This window comes from Dasypus novemcinctus, chromosome 4 (assembly GCF_030445035.2).
Source record: "Dasypus novemcinctus isolate mDasNov1 chromosome 4, mDasNov1.1.hap2, whole genome shotgun sequence".
NCBI classification, from domain to species: domain Eukaryota; kingdom Metazoa; phylum Chordata; class Mammalia; order Cingulata; family Dasypodidae; genus Dasypus; species Dasypus novemcinctus.
The window spans coordinates 153,974,638-153,987,133 of record NC_080676.1 but is presented as its reverse complement, the minus strand read 5'-3'; the positions used below and the strand labels follow the sequence as shown (position 1 = coordinate 153,987,133).

The following is a 12,496-nucleotide window of genomic DNA, read 5'->3' as shown; positions in this document are numbered from 1 at the left end:
CCCTTTAAGGGGAACAGAGAAAAAAGAGGTCCGGTAATATTAAACAAACAAACAACACACTATTCTGGCTGAATTCAGGTCAGTCCAAAAGAAGGAACAGGATATCTCAAATGCCCAGTTTTGATAGAGGATTCAAACCTTGAATTAAAAGCAAACACTGACCTAGCACTAAGCACATACTTTTAGTCAGTGGCTTCTTAGGCATGACCTGGTCCCTTAAGCCCCCTCATCCACTCCCAACACCCCCGAATTCCTCCTTCCTGGCCCCAGCTGCATTTTAGGGAAGTTCTACCTGGGTGGGGTGGACAGGAGGATGGGGGCTCCCTATGCAGCTCCCTGTCACCGTCACCGGCTGCACTTTCACAGCGGGAGGGGAAATCTGCTGGCATTTCTTACCTCTGGACCCCCCTCAGCCCAGAAGAAACCCCATTCAGGTGAGGCAGCCTGAGATTCCCCGGACCCAATCACTCCACTCAGCTTGCTGGCAGACGCCAAAAGCTGACAAGGCTCAGGGGATACCATCCCTCCCATCCGGGCCCACTCCTAGATAGGGGAAACCTGGATCCCCACCCCCAGCTTCCAGGCAGGGGCTTAGGGGGCCTGCCCCGGGGTGAGGCCAGCCTTAAGGTCCTTTAGCTGGAGCTGCCCTGAAGAGCTTCGTGCCTAAGGGCGCTGTGGGAAACAATGGCGATGTTGGTGGAGACGAGTGGAGGCTGGGAGGGAAAGAGACCCCTTGCCATCACAGTCAGCTCTCGGGAGTGAGAAGGTGCTTACAGCAGGCACCCACTCACCAGCCATCAGAGCAAGACATGGCCAGACTTGAAAGCAACGCCCCCAAACACCTTCATCAGCTCGCTGTCTCACTCATCTTCTTTAGGAGGCGCTGGGAACCTCTGCTTCCTGTTTTTTTTGTCTCTCATTACATTTTTCCTTGTGTCTCGTTGCATCATCTTGTTGTGTGAGCTGGCTGTGCCTGCCAGTCACGCCAGCTCGGTGTCTTCTTTAGGAGGTACTGGAAACCAAACCATGGACCTCCCATGCGGCAGGCAGGAGCTCAATCACTTGAGCCACATTTGCTGCCTGTGGAACGGTTTTAACGTATTTGGGAGTTTCGTTGCTAGAACCTTTGACAAAATTGGTGAGCGATGAGAGAAAGGAAGCAACCCCTTTAGGTCCTGGTCTTTTCAACGAATCAAAACAATTTGAAGGGTGAGCCAAGTGTAGAGTATGTGTGCTCTAAAGCATTGATTTCAGTAAATAGGCTGGGTCAATGTGATCTGAGTGGCTATCGGTTCAAATCCTGATTCTCAGGCAGCTGTGTACTTGCTTTCCCCACTCACCACCTGCAATTTGAGGGAGGGATATACACTATTCTTAATTTCAAGGAACAGAAAGTGTTGTAGGTCAGCACCTGTCAAATCCACAGAATTCAGGCTCAAGTGACAACAAATCGTGTTAATTCAAAGCTAAAAATGAAAATTAAGGCAGTCTGGGTGGTGGAGGGCAGTATACTATCACTAAGTACCAGAAATCCTATGTGGACCTTACCAAACCAACTCACGATGGCCCAGTGACTGGTTAACCTAGCTGGGAAGGAGGGAGAGGGTGAAACCCCCATAAGTGTGAATCTTCTCTCTTCCATTGTACCTTATCCCAATCCACACTGGCTTTAGAGTATTCTTGGACTACTTAAATTCATCTACCTCCTTCTTTCTTTTAAAATTGAGACTCCATCAAACTCTTCTTGAACACTTAGAGTCGAAAAGGAATTGAGACTGGAGCCAGAGAGGAAAGCAAATTCACGGACGTTCTAAGAATGTAGCTCCAGAAGAAAGCATTTGGAAAACTTCCTTTGATGATGTGTGGTTTCAGGATGCAGAAAGAGCCACGAGCCAGCCTGCAGGCAGGCTGGATTTTGGTTACTGTGACACTATAATTTATTGGAAACAGTCACCTTCTCTGCAGTTATCATGGAAGCAGCACTGGGGGTGGGAGGTGGGGAAAGAAAAACAAACAGATTTAAAAGAGCCCTCACTTCTTTTAATCTAGGGGTTCTAACCTTTTTTGTTCCATGGATCCCTCTACCTGTCAGGCGAAAACCATGGACTCCTTCTCCAAACGTAGCAGCAGATAGTTTTATGACACTCAACTAGGGTCGGTCTAACAACCACTGTAATTTCAAAGTATGGATAAGAGTAAGCGATTTTCAAGATATGCAACAATTGGGAAACTGATGTGGCTCAACCAATTGGGCTCCCGCCTACCATACAGGAGGCCAACAGTTCGATGCCCAGGGCCTCCTGGTGAGGGCAAGCTGGCCCACGCAGAGTGGCCCACACAGGAATGCGGCCCGTGCAGGAGAACCACTCTGTGTGGGAATGCCACCTTGCACAGGAAAAGCCGCACCACACAGGAGTGCCAGCCAATGCGGAGAGCTGGCACAGCAAGATGACGCAACAAGAGACCCAGAGGAGAGAAAATAAGAAGACGTAGCAGAACAGGGAGCTGAAGTGGCACAGTAATCACCTCTCTCCCACTCCAGAAGGTCCCAGGATAGGTTCCTGGAGCCACCTAATGCAAATACAAGCAGACACAGAAGAACACACAGCAAATGAACACAGAGAGCAGACAACAGGCGGAACGGGGTGGGGGTGGGGGGAAATAAGTTTTTTTTAATCTTAAAAAAAAGATATGCAACAACTGTAATGTGATATGAAATGAATACTACTATAATTTATTGCACACATTCATAAGTGAAGGAAATGCTAGATTTCAGTTATTCAGTTATTATATTCAGTTATTATAAAGATAATACGTTGATTTTTTTCAATTCAAACTCATGGACCCCTGGTTAAGAACTGCTTTAGGGAAGCAGACTCGGCCCAGTGGTTAGGGCATCCGTCTACCACATGGGAGGTCCGCAGTTCAAACCCCCGGCCTCCTTGACCCGTGTGGAGCTGGCCCATGCGCAGTGCTGATGCGCGCAAGGAGTGCCCTGCCACACAGGGGTGTCCCTGCATAGGGGAGCCCCACACAGAAGGAGTGTACCCCGTAAGGAGAGCCGCCCAGCGCGAAAGAAAGTGCAGCCTGCCCAAGAATAGTGCCGCATACACGGAGAGCTGACACCACAAGATGACGCAACAAAAAGAAATAGATTCCTGTGCCGCTGACAACAAGAGAAGCAGACAAAGAAGAACACGCAGCAAAACAGACACAGCGAACAGACAACTGAGGGGGGGAAGGGGAGAGAAATTTAAAAAAACTGCTTTAATCAAGGGGTGAAATCACAAGACATCAGGGAGTACACGAAGGAGAAAAGGGATTGCTTTTTGCTGTGCCACGCCTCTTGCAGTTGCTCAGTATTTAATATGACTATAAAATAAGGAAATTGTGTTTTGTGGTAACTTAAAAAAAATCAGATCTATTTTTCTACCCATTCAGCAACACAATGCATGATTAGGTTTTATTTTCCTAACTAAATATGTGCCAACTGTTTATGGGGAAATGTGTTTTAGAATGTTCAAGTATATCATGTGAGCACAAACTCATGAAGATGATCTCAACTAGGAAATGTCACGTGCAGCTCATCCAACATGCTTTCATTTAAAATTAGTCCTCATGAATGAGATTATACTACATTCCCACTGATAAACTGGAGGAAATGATGTAAACAATCATAGGGTAAGGTGCAAGAATGTTGATTATAATCATCACATAACCTCCAAAATGGTCCAAATGGTTGAAAAGGTCTCAGAATCCTTTTTTTTTTTTTTAAGTCTACGGACTCAAATTAAGTAAGGAGACATAATCACATTAAAAATGCTAGCCAATCTGAGTGGTTCTAAGTTTGATCTTTTGAGCACCTATTTTTATAACCACTAGGACTTATGACTGCCAACTATAGGGTATTTGGCCACCTTTTAAAAAAAGGAAAACACTAATTTAAACATCGTGGACTCTTTCTGCCTATAACTAAACCGCACAAAAATGCTTTGACTTATCTCTCATTTGATCTATTTATGGGTTAATTAAAATATATATATATTTTAAAAGTCCCTGGGTTTCTCTGAAGGACATTATTAGGACCAATGGTGACACTGGAAAACTGGAATATGGAACTGTAGATTAGATCATATTGTATCCATGTTGAATCTGAATTTATAACAGTACTGTGGACAGAGAATAGTAAAGTACATTGTGTTGTTTTTTTTTTTAAGAGGTACTGGCGATTGCACCCAGGACCGATTGCACCCAGGACCTCGTATATGGGAAGCAGACACTCAACCACTTGAATTACATGTACTCCCTCTGGCAACTCTTGGCAGCTTAACTAATACCGGCAACTGCCTACGTCTACATTTTTTGCCCAAATCAGTGTTAGCTGGTTTCACTCTGCAGGTGAAAGGGTTCCTTATGCAGAACTTAATTGATTCCAATTTACCGACATGTACAGTCTTACTACAGAATTGGTATTCTAAAAACAGAAATGGTTTTAGAGAGAATCCTAGCTCTAATATTAATATTTACCAACGAACCAAGTCGTTTTACTAGGAACAAAAGTTTGATAACTTATAAAATGCAAACATCAGAATGAGATTTGTTTCGAGTGCTTTGCAAAATGCCAATTGCTATTCAAATGAGTGTTTTGTTTTCTTTTAAAGGATGCTGTGTTTAACATGTTGACTACAAGTTAACGCTTACAGAAACACTATTTTCTTTAACAGCACAAGAGTTATCTTATGTTTATTGTTTCCTTATAACCAAAGCCCTCTTTATATCCTTTCTGTGCACCTGCAGAGAAGGTAATAAATGATTATATTTAAAATATTCTATAACTTAGAAATTGAGAAAGGCTCCATTTAGGAGACAAAGTTGGAACAAAAACATCTCAGGGCTCTGCCCGAGGCAGTGCCAAGTGTAACTCACAAATACGCAGTGAGTTATATGCAATTATTACTTCATTTGTAAAGTGGGGAAAACAAAAGCACTTATCTCATATGGCTATTGAAAATATATATCACGCACGTAGCCAGTACCTGGGCAAACAGTAAGTGCTGAATACACGTTTACTACTTATTGGCACCCTCACTTTACAGATAAACAGAAGTAATTTGACTAAGGTACCCAGCAAGTGGGAAAAACTGAATTTTCAACCCAGGTCTGACTTCCTAACCCTCTAACTTTTTCTCTCCCCGCCCCCTTTTTTTTTTTTAAACCAACTCCTCGTACAGGGCGGGGTGAACATTAAAACGGACACCCAGGAAATCTAGATTCCCATGGCGGCCAGGAAACCCCTATCTTGGGTTTGTTCTCTGACCAGGCACGATTCAGTAATTGCTGAGTTAATAAACGCCCACTTTCCAGCCCCGGTCGGCCGGAGTTTGGTGACCTCCAGCTTTCAGGAAGGTGCTTTCCCACGTGATAGAACAAACAAATGCTGCGCAGGTCCTCCCGCCGGCAAGCCCGGAAGAGGCTTTCAGTTCCCAGCACGGAAGCGACCTAGTCCTCACCTCCCCAAAGCACGTTTGCCGACGGCCGTCGCCCTCCGAACCGCAGAGCTCAAGCGTCCCAAACCTATCCCCGCCGCACTCTCCAAAAATCTCTCTTCACCTCTGTTCCCGCCCGGGAGTTACAACTTAAAGGCGCCTGGCGCGCTTCGCGAAGCACTACATCCCCCAGAATCCCACTCGGCCAAACCACCTGCCGCTTGGGGTGGGGGCAGAGGCGGAGCGGGCCGCTCACGGGGGTCAGAGCCTCCAGAGGTACCTGCCTCTGGTCTCCAGAGTAGAGTTTATTTTAAGGGAAAATTTTGGTCTCATTGATAAGGCAGGAAACTTGTTCCTACCAAGTTCGATGCTGCCCTCCTACCCCTTCAGAACCCCTCAAGATAAAGTGCTAGATGGTCTAGTCCAGCTCAGAACCAAGTCTGCGGCTGAGGCGGAGACGCCTGGGGAGTGAAGAGGCCTGGAGCACGCATGCTCAAAGGTGCCGCTTAGGCAAGGGAACCACCGAGCCCCTTCCCCGGGACTGTGAAGGTGAGTAGGGGGTGGGGCGTTTCCTGGGCGGGACTGACCACCCCCAACCAAAGCACCACCCAGCCAACTGTAAAGCAGTTGACCCCAATTTTCCAGAAAACTGGGCTTCTCCAGGAACCCAGTTTTAGGGTTTATATATCAAAATCCCACTTCCAGTGAAACTGCTTCCAGCACTTAATTGCCACTCACTGTGTCTAAATGTTTCTTCTACTAGGGCATGTGTTTTTAAAATAACAGCTAATATTTTGGCAGGGCTCAAACTCCTCTGAACGAGGTATAAAGCTTCAAGTCTTCTGGACACTTAATTCTATTATTTTTTATTTTTAAATTATTTTTTTATTTTTAAAGAAGCTTCAGATTACATAACTGTTGCATTAAAAAAATACAAGGGATTCCCATATGCCCCACTCCCTCCCCCTCCCACACTTTCCCACATTGACAACATCCTTAATTAGTGTGGTACATTTGTTACAATTGATGACCACATATTTTGGGAGCGGTTGATGCTCAGTGGTTGAGGGCCTACTTCACATGTACAGAGTCCCAGGTTCAATCCCCAGTAGCTCCTTAAAAAAGAAGTGATTCTGTTATTTTTAGGGTCATGCTTTCTAATGTACTTTGTTTCATATGTGTAACTCTTCTCGTGGGAAGACTCCTTGAGAAGATCATGATACATTAACTAAAGAAACAGTGGTGCTGATGAAGTTTATAATCTGCTTATAATTCAGAAAAGAATGCCCTAATTCTAATTATTTTCCTAAGTGACCTGCTTATGTTGCTTAACCCTCTGGACCTACATCTTTGCATTAATAAATGTGAAGATTGGATTGGGTCATCTCTAAGAATTTTCCAGTTCTAAAATTCTGTAGTTAATGAGAGTAGAATTCAGATTATATCACAATGTATTAATGCTGGCTATACATCACCAACTTCCATTTCTCTGCTAAAATCACTGAAATAGCTATAAGAATTTTGGCAGAAGCATTAGAAAGAATTGCCTTTTACTGTATTTGTAATTTCATACCCTATTTTCCTTATTGCTGAGATTATGAAATTAAGTGATAATACTGCTTTGTTCAACCTATATTTGTTGTTGCTTTATAGATCATTGCTAGGAAAAATTCTGGGTGTAATAATGAACACACTGTACCTGATGATGGCTCAAATCTTAAGATCTCATCTGATAAATGTTTCAGTGATTCCTAACCGAATGAAAATGCTTCCATGCCTTGGTGTCATTAGGAGTAGAATGATGTCAACTCATAAATCCAAAAAGAAGATCACAGAATATTACAGGCTGCTGAATCTCCATGAAGGATGCTCTGCAGATGATGTCAGAGAATCTTTTCGTTATCTGGCAAAGCAATACCATCCAGATAGTGGCTCTAGTACAGCTGATTCTACAACATTTATAAGAATTGAAGAAGCTTATAGGATGGTGCTTTCCCATGTGATAGAAGAAACAAGTGCCAGACAGAATAAAGTTGAAGAGGAAGAAGAAGAAAAATTCAAATATAAAACACCCCAACATCGGCATTATTTAAGTTTTGAAGGTATTGGCTTTGGGCCTCCGAGTCAACGAGAGAAGCAATATAAGCAATTTAGAGCAGACCGTGCGACTGAGCAGGTGATGGAATATCAAAAACAGAAACTACAAAGCCAGTATTTTGCTAATAGCCTCATTGCTAAAGATGTGAGACAGAGCAAAAACCAAAAGATAACTCAAGCTATGGAGCGGTTAGTGGAGGATCTTATTCAGGAATCAATGGCAAAGGGAGACTTTGACAACCTCAGTGGGAAAGGAAAACCTCTAAAAAAATTTTCTGGTTGTTCATATATTGATCCCATGACTCACAACCTGAACAGGATATTGATAGATAATGGCTACCAACCAGAATGGATCCTAATGCAAAAGGAAATCAAGGAGACTCTTGAACAACTGAGAGAGGAAATTTTAGTGTCGAGAAAAAAACTTGGGAATCCAATGACCCCAGCTGAACAGAAGCAGTGGAACCAAGTCTGTGAGCAGTTTCAGGAAAACATCAAAAAGCTAAACAAGCGAATTAATGATTTTAACTTAATTGTTCCTCTCCTGACCAGGCAAAAAGTCCATTTTGATGCGCAGAAAGAAATTGTCAGAGCCCAGAAAATATACGAGACCCTTGTGAAAACAAAAGAAGTCACAGATAAAAATCCAAATAGTACTGATCATGCAGAAGGGGAGGAAATGCCTGAAATCAAGACAGGTTTCTTGAAATTGAAGAATCTGTGGAGATTTGTTAAAATATAACCATTTTAAGTTCATAATCACGAAACTGCCCCAAATCATTTTCAGTTGCACTGACATCAGACATAGAGGATGAGATTTATTGCTATAACACAAGAATTTAAGAACAGTCTCCCATGCTTTTCACCATACTAAATACATCCCCAGTGATGGCTCTGATGATGTAGGAAGAAGCAAATAGAAATGACTTTTAAAGAAAACAGTTTAATCCATTTCACAGGTTAAGTCTTAGTCATCAGGTGAAGCAAGCTAGGACAGGTAGTCAGGCCTGAGAAGTACACAAGATCCCCCCAAACGTCTCAGTGCAGTTTTAAGCTCTAATTCCTTAAAAACGGTTACTGTCTGCTATCTTCAAACATAGGTACTTAAACTAAACTAAAAATGTATTGTTGAAATGTCACCAACACTAAAGTAGAATGAAATTTAAACAACTAACCTTTCAAATGATGTCTTTTGTAAATTTGCAACATTTGTGCTTTCGAGGTTATTAAAGCTTAGAACTGTGCTAAAACATCTGGGGCACCCTCGATGTGGGTAGAAATGTTAAGACAGGAAATTAGTCCAGTGTAATTACAGCACTCTTCTTTTTGTAAAGGCCTTCTGTGGGTACTGAATGAAAACAGCAGAATGGTTCTACTTCCTGTCTCGCCTGTGATTCATTGACTGCAGCCAAGCCAGTTGAATTTTGCCAGGAATGGACCAGCCAAGCCAGTTGATTTTTCCATTCTAGAAATAGATTCCAGTGTCCACAGTTTCTGTAATTTTATCTTAAGCCTCCCTATCAGTTTCCCTTGAGGCTTTCTCAGCCATTTGAAATTTCTTATATCCTGTTTTAGGGACTTAATTTCCTATCTTAAGAACCTTTAGTAAACAGAGACAAGATGTCTTAATTTTGTGCCAATTTACATTCTTGGCAAATAACAAGAGATGTACATTCATGCCATGGTTATATCTCATCCACTTCCAGAAAATTTGTATTTTGGGGTTCTAGGCAACACTTTTGGCATAAGAATTGGGCAATCAGAAGGATTGAAAGAACAACAGATTTGCTTCCACATTTGATCTAGAGCACTGTGTTATAGATAAAAGTGTGGCACCTGCTATTCTGACTTTGGGAGAACAAGATATTTTAAAATGTGTGAGAATTTAAACAACAAATAAAGGTGCATCTTCAAAAGGAAATATCAGGCCTTTCTGCTTAGATGGTGGGGTATTAATTGTTATAACATATTTTATTAAGTGAGTTATCACCAGCCTTCTACAATAATTGTAATACTCTAAACAAAATTTTCAACTGCATGAAATATAGCTTTATAATAAGAGTTATAGTTCTGAAACTTTTTAGAAGACTGTGATTCTGTGAATCGTGTTAAGAAAATGGGAATTCGATGTCGGATACCTAATTGCATTGCAGCAACATATGTGAGTGAAATCTTTTTCAATAGTGGATCATGGTATGGAAAAGGTACCAGAAAATTCCAGTAAATTCTTCATTTCAGCACAGGGCACTTTGTAAGTGTTGTAGGTATTAATAAAGTTATTTTAATGATTATGCAGTGGTCCATTGTTGTTTAAACAACTATTAGTAACAATACCCATATTTTTGGCTCACCACCTAAATGTTTTTTATTTTTGTGACTGGTGATAATCAAAACTGACTTTGAAGTAGAGTCTTGTTAACACAAGGGACATTCACATAGGTCAAGATTTTCTTATTTAAGTAAACAAATTCTAGGCCAGAGAAATTATTTTGGACAATGTGTTAGTCAGCCAAAGGGGTGCTGATGCAAAATACCAAAAATTGGTTGGTTTTTAAAAAGGGTATTTATTTGGGATAGGCGCTTATAGATACCAGGCCATAAAACCTAAGTTACTTCCTTACCAAAGTCCATTTTCACATGTTGGAGCAAGATGACCGCCAATGTCCATGAGGGTTCAGGCTCAGCTCCTCTGTTTTCTCCATAAGGTCAGCTGTAGACTATCAGGTGAATGGCTCTTTCTCTCTCCCAGGGGCTCCAGCTTCAGCATCAAACTCCAACATCAAAACTCCAACATTAAAAGCCCCCAACTCTGTCCTTTGCCATGCCTTTTATCTGGGAGTCCCCACCACTCAGAGCCCTACTGGCACAAGAGGTTTACATGATTACTTAATCAAGGAAACCTATGAATCCAATATAATCTAATATGCCCAGAGGAAGAGATCAGTTTACAAATATAATCCAATATTTCTTTTTGGAATTCATCAATAATATGAAACTGCTACAGCCAGTGTGTCAGAGATTGTTCAATTGGAAATTGACTTCCATATAGTTCTCTTATGAGCAATGTGGACCATTTTCTATTAGTTCTTCACCTCCCAAGCTGGTTTTCGTGAGCTTTTTCAAGTGCAGTGGTAATTTACTTTGGTTTCTGAACTCACGAATAGGTACTTCTCCTTTCTCTTCACCCCATTCCTTAAACTGTAGGACCATGCCTTGGGTAAGTAATGTAGCCTCTCACCCCAGCCACGGGAATCGGGTTTTGCGCTCGTCCTGGGTGCCTGAATCTGGACCTCGATATCTTCTCTGGGACCTCAGGACAAAAGTTCAAGTTCCTTGGGGGAACAGCTGCATTACTCTTTGAGTTCTTCCTCATTATACCCCCAGGACATAACCCTGCTTTTGGGGGTAGGTACCCCTCAGGCACGGAAGCCTCTCTTTACCTGGCCTCTGCAGTCAGGGCCCTACTATTTCCTGACATACTGATCTGTTCCCCATCACGGGGCCTTGGCCACGTTTTGGTACATTCCTGGCACCTCACCAGGGACACCGGCTCGTGCTTGTTTGCAGGTTCCTAGGGGTACTGCCTTTCCTGTTTGACGGTGCTCCTTCACTCACCGTATGTTAATTGAATTCCTGAAAGGGAGTTCAACATTCCTCATCTGGATTCTCTGCGGTCAGTGAGTGAGGTGGGCAAGTGGACCCTCAGCTCCAAATGTAGCCCTTGGGCAGTCGCTTTGCCTAGTATTACTGCTGCCACCACCTCCCTGGCTCAGGCAGGGACACTGGCCTTCCTCTTCCTTGGCTTAAGGGCAGGCCTACAAATATCAAAATCCCCCTTGCGCAGCTGAGACCAGACTGGAACATCCAAATACAACTTATCCTCCGAAGGGATATCCTGAGGATGGGATAACTTGGCTCGTGCCTGTCTCCAGTTGGCCTGTGATCTGAGGTCCCTGCCTTCTGTGCCCAGAAGAGCTCACCAGTCTCCCACCCCCGAGAGAGCCCTCCAGTAACCACAGCATACCCCCACTCCTCCAAATCCAGACCCAGGAAAGGAAGGCTGAGGGAGTCAGGGATTCCACTGCAAAGGTCCCTTAGCAAGGGCCCACTTCTTCCCCAGATGACCAGTGTGTGCCAAGGTCCCTCATCTCCCCTTAAGAGACTGTACCCAAAGGTCTCAACATTGGAATAAACCCAATAAGCCTACCCTTGATACAAGAGAGGCCCACTCACAATTATGGGGGGAGGTCCAACCTGGCATCCAGAGGTAGAGAAGACATCTGGGCCCAAGGACCTCCCAATGAGCAGTGTATGATCCAGCGATGGCTCTGCTTTGACATTTTTGGTTGGGTCCCTGCCCTCGGTGAGGTCTCACCTCTGTGGGTGAACGTAGTTCCTTGGCCTCATCCTCTCAATTTTTCATCCAGACAAGTTTACATCATGATCTCCCCAGCTGGCCCAAATTCTCAATGAGCTTTGTTTATGTGGTGTAGCAGACATCTGTTGCATTTTGGCTGCCTTTCGTCTTTCAGATGGCCCATATTTAAGGAAATCCCAATGTTTAGCTCTGGCTTCCCCAGCACAGAAGTCAGATCTGCCAGTTCCTTCCTCCTTTGCACCTCAGGAATGGGTACATGACCCCAGGCTCTGCCAGCAAGACTGGTCTATGGTAAAGAACGAGGGTTCAGAACAAGGCACAGGAGGAAATGCATTGGCTCCCTATGGAGGCCTCTCTTTGCCCGTGTAGGAAGGTGGTGGCTGCCACTTCCTGGCACAGCAGTAGCATCAGTGGCAGTGGCAGTCAAGTTCCTGGACGGCATGGAGTATATAATGTTGGCTGCAGTGGAGGTGGCATTTTATTCCTCAGGCCTGTTCTCCAGGGTGGATTTAGGCATTGTTCCTGGAAAGAGCCC

General features: G+C 43.6%; 1 protein-coding gene across 1 annotated transcript; it reads left to right on the top strand.

Annotated features, from left to right (window-relative positions):
- The first annotated feature begins 5,713 nt into the window (after nt 1-5,713).
- Nucleotides 5,714-9,874, top strand: DNAJC28 (DnaJ heat shock protein family (Hsp40) member C28). The gene is made up of 2 exons (XM_004474510.4): nt 5,714-6,035; nt 7,140-9,874. The coding sequence occupies exon 2, from the start codon at nt 7,171-7,173 to the stop codon at nt 8,323-8,325; it is 1,155 nt and encodes a 384-aa protein (XP_004474567.3). The 5' UTR covers nt 5,714-6,035; nt 7,140-7,170; the 3' UTR covers nt 8,326-9,874.
- The last annotated feature ends 2,622 nt before the right edge of the window (nt 9,875-12,496 follow it).